The sequence below is a fragment of the Apium graveolens genome, chromosome 9 (genome assembly GCF_009905375.1).
Source record: "Apium graveolens cultivar Ventura chromosome 9, ASM990537v1, whole genome shotgun sequence".
NCBI lineage: Eukaryota > Viridiplantae > Streptophyta > Magnoliopsida > Apiales > Apiaceae > Apium > Apium graveolens.
Window position 1 is genome coordinate 5,843,984 of NC_133655.1, and position 17,509 is coordinate 5,861,492.

Genomic DNA, 17,509 nt, shown 5'->3' on the forward strand with positions numbered 1-17,509 from the left:
CATGAATTATGTGATTATGTATTATATGAATAATATGATTACATGCCTTATGTGTACGTGTTATGTGAATTATGAGTCGACGTGTCTATTAAACTTTATATGATTAAAGATGATCCTTATCTGTTATTATCGGGCGGGTAGATGATAAGGATAAGCGTATAGACTAGACAATTATATATTTTTAGTTAATTGAATGGTATCTTTTATGATAGATACACATAGTGCGAGGCATTCAAAGCCAGACAGAGATTGTAAAAGTAAGGCATGATTACGTGTAGTAATGAAACAAGGGGATTCAGAATAGAGATAAACCTGAAATGGTGAATGATAAGAAATGTTAAGTGGTCTGCCAATGGAAATACAGGCACATCAGGACTGAGTGATATGGCAGATAGTTAAAGATCAGAGGGTTATCAATTGAGGCAAGTATTCCTAACCTTTCTTCTAAAATACTGCAAATATTTCTTCATTCCTATTCTAAGTTCAGAATAGTTAAATGTTTTTATATTTCGCTGCAATTACTCTTATTTATGCAAGTACCTCTTTGATCGTGTTCCTTGATTATTGATTGATCTCTTGAGCAAATACCCATTATTCCGGGTTATTTGTGAACCCGGAATCGGGATGTTTTGAAATCAAAGTGATTTAACATCAAAATACTCCACAGACTGGATGGTTACGATGAGGGCCAGGAATAAGCTGGACCCTACGGGCCAGAGATGGCTTGTCCCTTGATTATTAGGCCATAGTGCCTGGGTACCCTATATGTTGGTGGATCTATACAGTTGGGTATAGATCCGCACTATATCCTGACTGATCAACTGGTTATAGTGCATATGTTGGTTTCTAGTGTCCAGTCTAATTTATTGTTGATCGCCATTAATGGCATTCCTTCTTGAATAGTTTATGATTACAAAATAAACAAAAATTTGATTCAAAGAGATGAATCAGTGAAACGTTCACTGTTCTTTTAAAGAAAAATGTGATTTATGATTAAAGGCCAATGAGGGCCGATGTTTTATTCGATCAACTGTTTTAAATAAATAAAGATGTTTTGAAACCATTTAAAAAAATCGTTTCCAGAAGTTTCTTTGATTTGATACCTGGAAACCATTTATGATACTTGCTGGGCATTTTTGGCTCACTCTTGCTTTGTGAAATCCTATTTCTTTCAGTATCAAATGAGGGCAAAAGTGAATAGCTTTCAATAGACAACAAAAGTGAAGAGATTCCACCTGAAGGGGATTTGGAGGTGTCAGGGTGATCAATACGAGGAAATTAGTAAAGAGGTAATGAAATTTTATTTAGATATTATAATTTTAGAAGATTAGATTCTTGTTTCATACCATAACCTGTAAGCGATCCGGAATAATAAGGGGTTATCTGTATATTTATTTTAATATATAGGTTTATATTATTTAAAGTTGTTTAGTGACACCCAATCCTGACCCTGGATTTGAGGATGTTACAAGTTGGTATCAGAGCTACAGGTTATTGGTCCCTGAAATAAGAATAGGTGGATGTAAGATTGGATTGACAGGTCATATAAGATAAGGAAGACCCTAAGTATACTCATTTTGAGTTGGAGTTGAGTGTGAATTAAGATTAGCGGATCCGATATGGATTAGTAAGATAAAATATTGTTAAGATAAGTGGAAGGCAAGTATATTGACGATATAGATATATTGAGTTCTCAGATCCTATGGTTGCGAAGAGTCGATAGCTTGACGGAGAATGGGTAAATTACCCTGCTTTTATGTGGTTTTAAAGAAAGAGGAGATTGATTCGCGTGAGAACTTCGTATAAGAAAAGATAGATGAGTTTCAGGATGATCCAACTTAGAATTATGTAGTAGGACAAGCTTCAGACTAGAGGTAACGAGTTGATTGAAGCTGACTAAGAGCCAACATCGCGAGTTTAAAGGCACCACTTTGGCGAAAAACTTCTTATCACTTTTCGGGCGCCGCGCAAGGAATGATAACTACCTTATTAGATATATTGAAGATTAGCAGGAAGATACGCTTTTATTTACTGATAGAATGTTGAATTGCATTAACTGGATGTAAATATGACATCAAGGACGACAATGAAAATATCAAAGATAGTACCAGATGCCAGCACTCGAGTTAGAGTTACGAATAAAATGGTATGCAGCGATAAATGAAATTTTTGTTTACTAATGAAGGCGAAATATACCCAATAAGGGGTAGAAGATATACTGAAGTGGGTGAACCCTTAGGTGGTTGTTTCTTCAATTAGATACCTTATTGTGGTTGAGGAGAACAACAACCAACTCATATAGTAAGGAAGACCGGATGTTCGATTTTCAAAATTTTAAAACAAGTTTTCAAAAAAGACTTTCTTAACAGAATTCCTAAAAGATCTTTACACGAAATGAGTTTTGAAATTATGGTTGTCAAATTAGTACTTGAGTTCTTGTTGTTATAAGTATGAGATTACCCGAAAAAATACTTGATCGAACTCAGTATTGCTAGTTCAGAGGGCCAGGTAGACCCGCTAATACGGAGAAGTTTAAAATTTTCTCAGAAGAAGAGTGCAAACCTTGTATCAATAATTGAATCAACGTGCGAAAATATTATTTATCCAATCTATGAAATGATTAAAATTTAAAATGGGTTCGTTAACCCAAAAGAAGCTCGAGGATGATTGAAGAAAATGGAGAAATCTTCTAGATGATTGAAGAAGAATAATATTTCTATCGACGGAGTCGAGGCATTGAAGGGTCAACGATTACGCTACGCGGCATAGAAGAAATTAGAAATTATGATTACAAATTCCGTAAGAACGCGATTGTGGTCGAATTACTAAAGTATCAAACATGGAAGCATGACGCTAAAAATACAAAACCTACATGGCAGGGATGAAGCAAAAAGTTAAGATGGCAAATTCAACGAGAAGACAATTATGCTCAGATTGTTAAAACGTTAAAGGCATTTCCAGAAGATATTCCGAATCTATCATCTGGCGTGGATCTGGAATCTGTTACTCGAACGAGCCCTGAAAGTATGCATAAGCGAAACGTAGATGGCGACCAACGGTGTTATTCTTTTCCACGATTGCGTATACTCATCTTGATTCTTGAATACACGCGAGCTTCTTTCAGTGATAGATATATGAGACAAGAAGGAAAGAAAATTTATTGTATCCCTTTCAAATTATTTCTCTTCTCAGAATATTTCTTTTTGATCGAGACAAACAGTGTTATGATGTGACGCTTTGTCGAAATGACGAAGAGTCTGGTGGGACGCCACCTAATCATGTGCTGTATGTCATATAGTATGAAAGACTGGCCATATTGAGTACAAATATGGTTGTCTCATTCATATCTAAATCATCATTCATTCTTTCCTCTTCAATTATGACTTATTGATTTATGGATCCTTCCGATTGTTTCCTTGTACTCTTATTCTTTACAAACGGTTTCCAATCAGAATCATATACACAAATTTCCTTCTTATGTAAAATCTATTCTTTGAATGTTTTTAAAGGAAGTGAAACGACCCCGGGTAGCAGATAGAATTACATGCTGAATATGAATAATTACAAGCCACTCAATGGTGGACATTTTCGTTCAAAGAAGAATCACTATGCCAATAACGTGGTTGTTACGAAGACATCAAATCAGAAGCAGAAATCTGTATACGCGATACGTTTCAGGTCTGAGATTTTGGGCATGAATTGGAGTAGTTAGTAAACCGTATGAGGTAAATTAACCATAGAAATAAGAAAGTAAATTGAATACACCAGACGAGGCAAACGATTGATGGGACAACAGAAGTAGATGAAGGAATTCTCAATAATGACCCAGACAAGCGATTAACACGTAAGAAGGTGAAGCACCTCAATCTTGTGAGAAATACTTGCCATAAAGGTTGAGAGTCGAAGAAATTTTAATTATAAATGAATTTGAATGTGTTCTTCATGAAATTGTTAGGCTTCCCAACATTGAGTGAATAATTTATGGTAAATTTGACGCTCATGACTGAGCCAGCGATGAAGGTTCCGTATAGGAAAAATATAAATAGAGATAAAGAACTGATGATCCAACTGCGTCAAATCTTTTAAGAAGCAACACTTTAAAACCAAATGACTTTTCATAGAATATGATAGTATGGATGGAGGCCATGTGTTGGTTATCAGAAATTAGATAAGTTAACTAATGAGAAGAAGCGTATATTCTCAAGGGTAGAGGATTTGTGTGATCGGTTGAAAGATGCAGTATAGATCCTTAAAAGCATCCATATACAGGTATGAGCCGTGGAAAATAAGATTAAAAGATTTCTTTAGAACAGATTCATGAACAGGTATAAGTGATATGAATTGTTAATTAGAAAGCTTAATGATGAACTAGAGGAATCTTGGAATTAAGATTTTGAGAAACAGAAGAATAATTTTACATTCATTAGTGGAGTTCCGAGATATTTTGAAGAAATAAATGAAAGGTATGGTTATGTCCCTAGTTTGATAAAAAGATGTATTCTATGTTAGTTAGTAGTATATGTAGATATCAGTATGATATGTTCTGAAGTATGGTGAAATGATGAGTTCATGGTGGTGGATTGATATGGTTGATTGGTTGTTTTACTAATTGTTGGTGTCGGCTTGAGTCTGACTGGTAATCAAGGATATAGAGGAAATGCTGCCCAAATTTATAGAAATACCTTACTTTTAAAGGCAAGAGTATACTTTCGTGTGTTATTAATATTTCTGTTGATACTCCAAATGATTGCGATCTCGGTTCTTGAAAAAAAAAGTGGTTGTAGCCAAACTGACTCTATGTAATTGGTCTCTGATTTCATTTAGCTAGTCATCACTTGGTTCGATTGATCAGTTGAAAGAGTTAATTGGTTAATTTTACCAACTTATGGTCAGTTAGATGGAAATCGATTCCAATTAGATTAAGTCAAATTCGGATGTGATTTTTAGATCCGAAATCAAAGTAATGATAAATTTGGAGGAAGTAAGGACACCAGTAGAATTCAGAAGTTCAGCATAATTAGTGGTGTTACTGCAAGTGTGCGAGGCTTTAATTGGATGAATATGCCCTTTTCAATAAATAAGAGAATTAAAAAAGTTATTTGCACATGCAAGTGAGAAGAACGTTTTCAAGAACTAAAGGTTCAAGATAAGAGCCAAGAGAAAGAAGGAAGAGAATAAAGAAGAGATTGGAAACTACACCAATATGGATGTTGTTAGACGATTAAAGAAATTTTATCATCTGCAATAAAGTTTTATTAAAAGATTTGAAGTTATACCAATATAGAATAACCATTTAATAAAAACTATTTTGAAATACCGGAGAACTCGCAAATGTAAGTATTTGAAGTATGTTATAAGCTGACAATGTTGGCATCTGAACTAAAGAAGGAAATGTCTTGATTATGCAGGAAAGACGATGTGTAGGGGGCATAGACCTTAATAATTTGAAACATATCTTCAATGCGAAGAAGTCAAAGATGTGACAGAGAATAGTTGGAGTGGATATGAAAGTTGTGCGATTAATGATTATATGAGTAAGGCTAAGGAAGTAGCTGTCAATGGATTTTGATAGTTCTGTTAACAAGAATCCAAATATTTATTAATAAGAAGCTTTCATTCAATTAGTGGCCACAGAATGGCTTATCTAATGATAACCAAATCAGTATAATTAGAAAGAAGGGATCATTTATGTTAAGAAGAGACAATAAGTCAGAAGAATGAATAACTTAACTAGAAAGGGAAGTGGAATCAAAAGGATGATAAAGAAATTTTATAAAATTGTCCGGGATATAAATAAGTTATAAATGTCAGTGTGTCAGAGTTAATGTAAGGAATGGAGTGAAACGCCTATATTTGGAGATAGGAAATTCATTCTAAGACTACGATTAGAAATGGAAATTTAAACGAAGGTATGGATTGACATGGCATAAGAATGGAAATAGAAAGACACATAAGTAAATGTCATATTCATTGAAGAGTCAAAGCCAACATCAGAGGGTGAACCTATTACCGCATCCTTTTTAAAAAGTGAGTATAGCTCATTAAGGAGCGATATAGACAATCACTTGAAAACCAGAGATGAAGCAAGCGTTATTTAAAATATTAAGGATAGGTTAACTAAACCTAACCATCCTTTTATTAACGAATACTCTACCTAAGGAATAAGTTGATGTTGCTACAAACAGATTGTGGTGCGCTATCAGATTCAAGTATAGATTGGAATTGATCGATATTATTACTTAATCTAATATTGTTGGACAGCAGTAAAGTGAAGAGTTTGATGAAACCTTTGTAAAAAAAATAGGGAATACATATGATTAAGTACCGAGGGCTAAAAGAAATATCTAGTAACCAGACATGGAGAGAAAATGGGGGGAAAGCGTCAATTAAATCATTATTGATAAGTTATCCCGAACCTGGTCATTCTCTTTTAATAATGAACAGCTTGTCCAATAAGTGGGTTAGTTGCTACTTGAAAAAATGGTGATACGTCATCAGATCCAGAAATTGATTGTAAATGATCAATACTATTTGATTGGAGATTTGACAGAAATATTTAGAATACGGTGAATTATGTCGAACCAGGATAGTATATACCACTCCTAGATGAACGAGCATTAAGTAAGGCAGAACTAAAAGAGAAGAATTTGGCTAAACATCGTTAACTCAAGGGATTCAAGTTACTCCAAGAATATGATGCAAGACATAGATGTCAAAGAAAACTTTCTGATAATATGACATAAAAGAAAAGAATAGACGTTATATGTGAGTAGACGCCAAGGGGAAAGCATTGCAGTTAGTTTCGTATGAGAACTCCTTGGAACCTAAATAAATGATAACACGAGTTAGAATATGCGGGTGATACCTCTAGGTTAGTAAATTTTCTCTACTTGATTGTGATTCAAGGAAATTAAGCAATAAGTTTGTGTGTCAATCATATCCATTCGAGATTTTCTCGTTGATTTTTAATTCTGAAGTAATTTCGAGAACGTTTGAAATCGAATACGCCAGGGTTTCAGTAGATCATTCGCAGATGGACAAGAAGATTAAGGGGACGATGAAGGAACCTCAAATGCGATTGGAAACGATTACAAACTAAGTTAATTGAACAAAGAGACTTGTGGGAATGAGGTTCAACAACCGGTAACTATTGGAAACGTTCATGAGCACGAATTACTAGAATTAGAAAGAAAGAGAATTAATATACGTTATGTTGGTCCTTTTGAGACAATAAAATAGGCAGGATAAGTGGAAATAAGTTGGCTTCACCGCCACCTGTATAGCAGATTCATAGGGTATTTATATGTGTATACTCAGGAAGAGTAATTAAGCTCCATTATATATAGAAGATGGAGAATTGAGTTGAGTTATACGAGCAACAAATAGAATATGAGGTTAGCGAGAGGCTGTTGAGGAATGATTGATAGTGTAAGTTAAAGTTTATGAAAAGTTGGAAGGTTGAAAGATTCACCTGAGAAAAATGAAAGTGAGATACTTGAAAAGTATAAGTATTTATTCCTTAGTGTGATTCTGAGGACATAATCCTTTTAAGGGGGAAGGATGTAACATCCGAGACATAGCGTATAATTATTTTTATCAATAAATGATTATTATGTGAATTTTTGGTGAATTATCTGATGATTGATAATAATATTTGGATGTTTATATACAATAAAATGTGAGTATGTTAATTTTAATATGTCCAGAATAAAATATAGATAATTAAGGTATTTTTCTGATGATTTTTGGAGGGTTATATGATTTTATAATGATTTATGAATTTATTAATTATTTTCTGAATAATTACGAAACTATTTTATAAAGCCGGAAATCGTCCAACTTCAACCGTTTTTACATTTTTAGAACCCGAAATTCTTCCGAAAACTCCTTCCTAACCTAATCTGGTAATTACGGACATTTTCCGTGTTTTGACTTTTTCGATCTGGATTACAGTTTGACTCGTGCGCGGCCCGACGCAAAATTTTCAATACGATAATCATTTCGATAAATCAACAAAACCCGTATTCTCGAAAGACGAGATATTATTATATTATTTTCGTATAAATTGTTTTATTAGAAGCCCGGTTTGGATAATTATCCAATACGGGTATCAAATCAGATCGTTTTTGCAGTTACTTAGCGGCTAAGTAACTAATTTATCGATCCAATACGATCCAAAATGAACCAATATTCCATAAATATAAATATCCTTTTTCTTATTTCGTTTTATTCGTATAATAATAATCGATCAATAAAAATATAGAATATACAGAGAAAAACCCCTAAAAACATTGCGTTCTTGAAAATCAAAAGCACAAACGAAGGCGTTATCGAACTCCGATTCGGGTGTACCATATATCAAATCGAAGCTCTCGAAAAGTTCTACCAGAATCAATCATCAATTTCAGTGTAGAAATCAAGGTTATTTTCCTATTTATTTATGTTAATTCGAATTTAATTAAGATTAAATTGGGGTTTTTTGATTTTGAAGTTGTTTATATGTTTTGATGATTGCATCTTGTAGAAAATTTTATTCTGATCATTTTGGTATATCATATGTTGGATTTTGAGCTTCACATCATATAAAAAAGGGGTTTGATTCTCAAGATTAAAAATTAGGGTTTATGTGTTTGAATCTTCTTAATTGAATTTGGGGCTTTATGATTCAAGGGTTATTGATTGATTTGGATGATTGGGATAGCTTTCTGATGTGTTTTTCAATCGATCCATATGTTTAGTTTCACCAAACGATTGCCCAAAGTAGTGAACCGAGTTCATGAATTTTTTTTATTTTGATTCAAATTTCCGGTTTGTTTGTTAATTGGTTGGTGTTAAGAATGATTGTATCAGATTATAGGTAATTAGAACTTTATTTTAAGATATATATCAGTGTGTTCGGTTTGGAGTTGCCTGAAATCGAGTTTTCGCCGGAATCCGGCTTGCAATCATCGGAGAAGACGACCTGGTCGTCATTTGTTGTTGTTGTTGAATGGATTGACTTGCTGCCGGATTTGGAATAAAAAGGAAGCAAAAACACGATCTGGCTGTGTCATTTAGGGCTCAATCGGAGTAAATCGGATTCCGACTGGAATTTTTGCAGGTCGCCGGATTTGTAGGGTTTTTCGGCGGATCCCCGACCGACCCGATAATGTTCTTGAGCGACCCGTTTTCTGATCCAAGGTTGACCCGCTTTTGATCTTTCTTTCCCCAATTCCAACCCTGAAAAACTATTTATACAGTTTTTATTTTGAAAATAATTCAAAACTCATTATTTCATTTCTAAAATTCATTTTTAATACCAAAATTCATTATATTAATTCTGAAAATTATTTTTATTTCCAAAATAAATCTTAATTAATTAATTAATTAATTAATTATTTTATTTAATAATTAATTATTTTATTAATCAACTAATTTAAATATTAATTGATTGATTGATTTAATTAGTTATTAATTAATTTTAATTGATTATTTAATTTAATTTAAAAATTCCGAACGAGCTTTAAAATATTATTTTAAATTATCTTCAAGGCTCGATAATTATTATTAAATGATTTTAAAGTCATATTCGAGTATTCGAACCCTATTATGTAATTATAAAATGATTCGGAGACCCCTTTTAATTTCGAAAAATGTTCAAAAATTCGTAATAAATAAACCGTTCGTCCATTTAGTACGAAACGAACACCTCTTGACTCAGAAAAACATTATGCTTCTATTAAAAATATATTTGAGACCTAAATTCTTTTGTATTAAAAGGGCGTTTGTTTTATGAATCATTCGGAGTCAGTTATTGATCGATAAAATACTCTTTTTGACCCGATTTCAATTCTAGACGTATCGAGACCTATTTTTTGACGATTCAACTTATGTGCTACATGAATTATGTGATTATGTGTTATATGAATAATATGATTACATGCCTTATTTGTACGTGTTATGTGAATTATGAGTCCACGTGTCTATTAAACTTTATATGATTAAAGATGATCCTTATCTGTTATTATCGGGCGGGTAGACGATAAGGATAAGCATATAGACTAGACAATTATATATTGTCAGTTAATTGAATGGTATCTTTTATGATAGATACACATAGTGCGAGGCATTCAAAGCCAGACATAGATTGTAAAAGTAAGGCATGTTTACGTGTAGTAATGAAATGAGGGGATTCTAAATAGAGATAAACCTGAAATGGTGAATGATAAGAAATGTCAAGTGGTCTGTCAATGGAAATGCAGACACATCAAGACTGAGTGATATGGCAGATAGTTAAAGATCAGAGGGCTATCAATTGAGGCAAGTATTCCTAACCTTTCTTCTAAAATACTGCAAATATTTCTTCATTCATATTCTTAGTTCAGAATAGTTAAATGTTTTTATATTTCGCTGCAATTACTCTTATTTATGCAAGTACCTCTTTGATCTTTTTCCTTGATTATCGATTGATCTCTTGAGCAAATACCCATTATTTCGGATTATTTGCGAACCCGGAATCGGGATGCTTTGAAATCAAAGTGATTTGACATCAAAATACTCCACGGACTAGATGGTTACGATGAGGGTCAGGAATGAGCTGGACCCTAAGGGCCAGAGATGGCTGGTCCCTTGATTATTAGGTCATAGTGCCTGGGTACCCTATATGTTGGTGGATCTATGCAGTTGGGTCTAGATCCGCACTATATCCTGACTGATCAGCAGGTTATAGTGCATATGTTGGTTTCTAGTGTCCATTCTAATTTATTGTTGATCGCCATTAATGGCATTCCTTCTTGAATAGTTTATGATTACAAAATAAACAAAGATTTGATTCAAATAGATGAATCAGTGAAACGTTCACTGTTCTTTTACAGAAAAATGTGATTTATGATTAAAGGCCAATGAGGGTCGATGTTTTATTCGCTCAACTGTTTTAAATAAATAAAGATGTTTTGAAACCATTCAAAAAAATCGTTTCCAGAAGTTTATTTGATTTGATACCTGGAAACCGTTTATGATACTTGCTGGGCATTTTTGGCTCACTCTTGCTTTGTGAAATTCTATTTCTTTCAGTATCAAATGAGTGCAAAAGTGAATAGCTTTCAACAGACAACAAAAGTGAAGAGATTCCGGCTGAAGGGGATTTGGAGATGTCAGGGTGATCAATACGAGGAAATTAGTAAAGAGGTAATGAAATTGTATTTAGATATTGTAATTTTAGAAGATTAGATTCTTGTTTCATACCATAACCTGTAAGCGATCCGGAATAATGAGGGGTTATCTGTATATTTGTTATAATATACATGTTTATATTATTCAAAGTTGGTTAGTGACACCCAATCCTGACCCCGGATTTGGGGATGTTACACTACTCCCAGAGAATCAGGGCTCCAATACTTCAATTTTGATTCCTTTGATGGGTTAGCTGACCCCAAAGAGCATCTGAATTACTTTGAACAAATTTCCAATGTTTATGACTATAACGACCTAACTAGATGTCGTTTCTTCGCGTCAACACTCAAGGGGGGAGCTCAGAAGTGGTTCAGTCGAATACCATCTCGAAGTGTTGATTCTTGGAAAGACTTTCGAGAGATTTTCTTAAAAAGATTTCAGGTTAATCGAATGAACGAACTACAAATGTGCCATCTGGAAATAATCCAACAGAGGAGCAAAGAGTCCCTCCCCGAGTTCATCAAAAGATTCCAAGAAGCTGTCAACCAACTATCCAATCTGGAAGAAAAAAAGTTGTTAATATCTTCCGGAGAAACCTCCATCCGGTCTTTTGTGAAGGCTATGTCAAGGACCTGATTCATAGAGAGTCCCAGAGCCTGGCCTCAGCCTATGCACTGGCCTCTAAATTTATAAAAGAAAATGATTTTCTCAAGTCAATGAAGATAAACAGGAGAATCCACAATGAAGATGAGTCCCCGGAGCGTCGTTCCTCATACAGGAAGGATAAGAGATTAAAACTGTATAGGCAGTCGAACTACATCCAACAATCCCAGGGAACCCCACCCCGGGATAGCTATTCAGGGCCCCAGAAAACTGAGAGGAAACCAAGAGCTAAAAGGGAGCCCAAGCCAGAGCCGTAGTGGACACCCTTCAACCGACCCCGGGCCGACATCTTGCGCGAAGTTAAAGGTAAACCCTTTTATTATCCACCAAAACCATTACTTGCACCCCCGGAGAATAGGGCCCGTGACAAGCATTATGGGTACCACGAAGATCATGGACATACAACAAAAAACTGTTTCTCTCTGAAAATGTTCATTGAAGATCAAATTAAGAAGGGAAACATGAACCAGTATCTTTAGAGAAGGTTGAACGACAAAAACAAGACCCCGGGCAGCAGCAAAAATATGGTCAATGTTGTCTTTAGCGGAACGACTTCTCTACCCCGGTGTCGGACATGGATAATGAGTTAATGATGGTCCAGCCTTTTGAAGATGAGCCAACATACTTCTCCTATTATGATTTTGAAGGACTCAATCCGGACCACAACCAGGCCTTGGTGGTGACTCTCGATGTAGCAGATAACGAGGTAAAAAGAATTTTGGTTGATAACGGTTCTTCTGCTAACATAGTATTCGAGCATACACTCAACAGGATGGAGCTCGACCACTTGCGTATGGACCCCTGCCTTGAGGACCCCTTTTATGGATTCGGAAACACAATGATTCCAATCCGGAGAGTTATTTATCTTCCCATAACTTTCGGAACCGCACCCCAACATGTTTCGCATGTCATGAAGTTCTACGTGATAAGTGCGGCATCATCATACAACATTATCCTCGGCAGGCCCACAATTACCAAGCTCCGGGCCATCCCATCAACAATTCACTTGTAACTCAAATTCCCCACCCCGGGTGGGATAGGAGAACTGAAGGGAGATAGAGACATGGAAGGAAGGTACTATGGCCATACATTGATCATGGCAGAAACAAAACCAGAAAATAGAAAAAAGATAATGTCCCTCCCCAAGGGGCAAAGTAGAAAGAAGCATCGATAGCATCTCATTAAAAGGCCCAGATTAGATGTGAATATGATCGAAGATTCGGGGTACAACGTAACCAATGCTGACACCCGGATTCAGAAGTTTGTGGAAACCAAAGAGAAGACAAAGGTCAAACCTTTCCAAAAGACAATGAAAGTCGAACTGGAGCCCGTGAACCCCACCCGGAAGATTAAAATTGGCAAAGGCCTGGAAACCACCTTTCAGAAAGAGCTTGTCGATTTATTAAAAGAGTATGCTGATGTATTTTCCTGGACCCCAGAAGACATGTCGGGAATTGATGAATCTGTTGCAATGCACAGTCTAGACGTGGATCCAAAACAAAGGCCCATCAAGCAAAAAAGGAGAAACTTCGCCCCGGAGAGATAACAAGCAATTGATCAAGAGGTAGAAAAATTGTTGAAGGCGGATATCATTTGCGAAATTAAGTACCCAGATTGGCTATCAAATATTGTTCTAGTCAAGAAGCCCAACGGGAAATGGAGAATGTGCGTTGATTACACAAGCCTCAATTCAGTATGCCCTAAAGATTCCTACCCGCTACCCAACATTGACCAGCTGATAGATACAACTTCTGGCCATGTCATGCTAAGATTCATGAATGCTTTCTCCGGATAAAGCCAAGTCAAAATGAATCTGGAAGACATTGCAAAGACTGCCTTCATCACACACCGTGCTGTGTATGCCTTCATCATGATGTCATTCGGCCGAATCAATACCGGAGCCACATATCAAAAAATGATGAACACCATTTTTAAGAGCCAACTGGGGAGGAACATGGAGTCCTATATTGAAGACATGATATCTAAATCAATCACAGTCCCAGATCACATCAAAGACCTCAAGGAATGCTTCGATAACTTAAGGAAGTACAACATGAAGCTCAACCCAGAAAAATGTGCTTTCGGGATCCCATCTGGGAAGTTTCTTGGTTCCTTGGTTAGTGAACGGGGAATCGAATCCAACTCGGAGAAAATTAAAGCTATAATGGAAATGGCAATTCCCCGGACTCAGAAAGACATTCAAAAGTTGTTTAGATGCTTGGCAGCCCTGCGCAGGTTTATCCCAAAACTAGCGGAAAGGTGCCTGCCTTTCTTTGAGTTACTGAAAGGAGCCCAGAACAAAAGGCTAATTGAATGGACTCCGGAATGCGACACAGCCTTCGAACAAGTCAAGCAACATCTGATGAACCCGCCTATACTGTCAAAAGCTAAGCCCAGAGAACCTTTATATCTCTATATTGCAGCTGGGTCAAGAGCGGTCTCTTCGGCTCTCATACGGGAAGAAAAGGGAACACAGATCCTGGTTTACTATGTGAGTCAGGTCCTCAAGGACGCTGAAACCCGGTACCCAAACTTAGAAAAATTTGCCCTAGCTCTTGTACACTCAAGCAGGAAGCTAAGGCAATATTTTCAAGGCCTAGAGATCAAAGTGATCACGGATCAGCCACTCCGGAGAATCATTCACAAACCAGACGCATTCGGAATATTGGTAAATTGGGTAATAGAGCTAAGCCAATTCAATATCAAGTTTGTCCCGAGGACGGCCAAAAAAGCCCAGGATTTGGCCGAGTTCGTCATGGAATGTACTTTCCCTGGAGCCTCGGAAATCCCAGTTAACCAATTCGGAGGAGAAAAAGAGACAATGGCAAGAGCGCATGGACGTTATATGTCGATGGCTCGACAACAGTTGAAAGGTTCGGGGCAGGCCTAATTCTTTCGAGCCTGGATGGCTTTACAATTCAACAGGCTATAACTTTTGCTTTTAAAGCAACAAACAATCAAGCTGAATATGAAGAATTGTTATTCGGACTCAGACTAGTGAAATAACTCGGGGTAATAAAGTTGATCATCTACAGTGTTTCCCAGATTGTGGTCAAACAAACCAATGGAGAATACACCGCGAAAGACCCCAAGTTGGAATAATATCAAGAGATGGTGCGAAATATCTTGGAAACCATCCTGGATACCACCATTCTGCAGATAAACAGAGAGGAAAACTCCAAGGCAGATGAGCTCTCCAAGCTCATGCAGAATACTTCAGATCTAAGTAGTTCGGTCTATTTTGAGGAACTCGGGGCATCTAGCACAGATCGGGACGAAATCTTATGCATCAGTAGCCCGGATAATTGGATGACTCCCTATATAGCCTACTTGAAAGATGGAATGCTGCCAGAAGATCAGAATAAAGCACGTTACCTCAAATATAAAGATGCCCGCTTCTTCTTTGAAGATAATCAACTATAAATGAGAACCTTTTCCGCACCCACTCTCAAATGTGTAGATCCGGATGAGGCAGATTATTGTCTCCGGGAAGTTCATGAGGGAATTTGCGGAGATCACTTAGCTGCCAAAGCCCTAGCCTACAAGGTCATTAGACAAGGATACTACTGGCCAACTATCCACGCAGATGCAGTGGCATATGTAAAGAAGTGCAACAAATGCCAAAAGTACAGCAATGTGCCGAAGCAAATCCCAAGCCTTCCGGGGTCAGTTCTCTCCCCGGTTCCCTTTGCTGTTTGGGGGATTGAAATCATGGGTCCCTTTCTCCGAGCCAAGGGAGACTTACGCTACATCCTAGTAGCGATTGACTACATGACTAAGTGGGCGGAAGCTAAAGCCATGCGAACCATCAATCAACAGGATTACATAAAATTTATGGATTCGATCGTGATGAGGTTCGAAATCCCGATGATCTTGATCTCAGATAACGGGTCACAGTTTGTCGGATCGAACTTCGAGACATATCTGAAAGAGCTCGGAATCAAGCATAAGAGAGCATCCGTAGCCCACCCCCAAGGGAACAGACAAGTAGAGGTCACCAACAGGACCATACTCCGGGGCCTAAAGAAAAGATTGGAGGAATCCAAAAAGACCTGGCCGGATGAACTCCCAAAAGTCTTGTGGTCTTACAGGACCACACCCGGAATAGGATCCGGAGAGACTCCTTTCAAACTTGCTTATAGCACCGAGGCACGGCTCCCAGTCAAAATCGGACCCCCCTCCCACAGGGTTGTCAATTTCGATGAAGTTTCGAACATTGAAGGCCTTAAAACCAACTTGGAGCTCTTAGATGAGGTAAGAGACCGGGCCGTGTAGAAGATGGAAAACTATAAAGAAAAAATGAAGTTTTATTTTGCAAAGAAAGCCAAAATCAGGGAATATAAAGTGGGAGATTTAGTACTCCGAGACACCGAAGCTTCGGACCCAACAAATCAAGGCAAGCTACAGCCCAACTGGGAAGGGGCTTACAAAGTTAAGGAGGTTCTGCGCCCCGGGACATATAAGCTATGTTATCTCAATGATACTGAGATCCCTAACACCTGACATGGGGCCCGGTTAAGGAAATTCTACCAGTAACTTAAAGGTGCTCATTTCGGGACCATCTCTATCTTTAAACTGTTATATCCTTATCTCCCGATTAAGTGATTTCAACTCTGTATCTACACAACCCGGAATGTAATTTCTACCTTATTGCTGTTTAAATGAAAAATATTGTTTTGAGCATCCCATAGCTTAGAATTATTTTATTCTCTTGTCCACTTAATACTATTGAATGCATGATTAAGTATATGGCATACGTAAAAAATAATTTTACCCCAACCTGGGGTCAAAAACAAGTCACAACCCATGTGTACTTAGAAATTTATACATTTAAATTTACCCCAACCCGGGGTCAAAAACAAGTCACAACCCATGTGTACTTAGAAATTTAATACATTTAAATTTACCCTAACCTGGGGTCAAAAACAAGTCACAACCGATGTGTACTTAGAAATTTTGTACATTTAATTTACCCCAACCCGGGGTCAAAAACAAGTCACAACCCATGTGTACTTAGAAATTTTATATACATTTAAATTTACCCCAACCCGGGGTCAAAAACAAGTCACAACCCATGTGTACTTAGAAATTTGTACATTTAAATTTACCCCAACCCAGGGTCAAAAATAAGTCACAGCCCATGTGTACTTGGAAATTTTATATACATTTAAATTTACCCCAACCCGAGGTCAGAAACAAGTCACAACCCAGGTGTACATAGAAAGTTTTATACATTTGAATTCTCCCCAACCCGGGGTCAAAAAAGGAACACAACCCATGTGTACTTAGTAAATTCTCTAAGTTCAAATCCAAATGAAAAGCGATAAAATGCAGGAAAAACACACATGCATTAAAATAAACCCATGGAAACCTACCCCGGGGACAAACCGAAATACGTTCAGGTTATATACAAAGCAAAGTAGCCAAAAGGCTAAGTTCAGAAAATACTTAAAAACATCAAGTAAAATTACAAGCCACAAAGGCCAAATATTTAATATTCTGTTGCTGGCTCGGTGGGAGGAGAAGGAGGCTGCTCCGGGTCGTCCTGGGGGAGAGGAGGCTGCCGAGCTAGAGTGGATTCGGGCAGTGGAGGCGCAATGGTGGATGGTCTGGCTCCGGACTTTCTTACTAAGATGGCGTTGGCCTCATTCTCCAGCCGGGTCTCCTCTTCAATGTACTTCTCAAGGAATACATC

At 37.0% G+C, this 17,509-nt stretch overlaps 1 protein-coding gene across 1 annotated transcript; it reads left to right on the forward strand.

The window, feature by feature from the left end:
• The first annotated feature begins 12,388 nt into the window (after positions 1-12,388).
• On the forward strand, positions 12,389-12,826 carry LOC141684919 (uncharacterized). Its single transcript, XM_074490055.1, has one exon. It carries the CDS (start codon positions 12,389-12,391, stop codon positions 12,824-12,826), a length of 438 nt encoding a protein of 145 aa, XP_074346156.1.
• The last annotated feature ends 4,683 nt before the right edge of the window (positions 12,827-17,509 follow it).

Bases quoted from the DNA above. Each gene is read 5' to 3' on its own strand.
- LOC141684919 (XM_074490055.1), top strand. From the start codon at position 12,389: ATGGATAATGAGTTAATGATGGTCCAGCCTTTTGAAGATGAGCCAACA.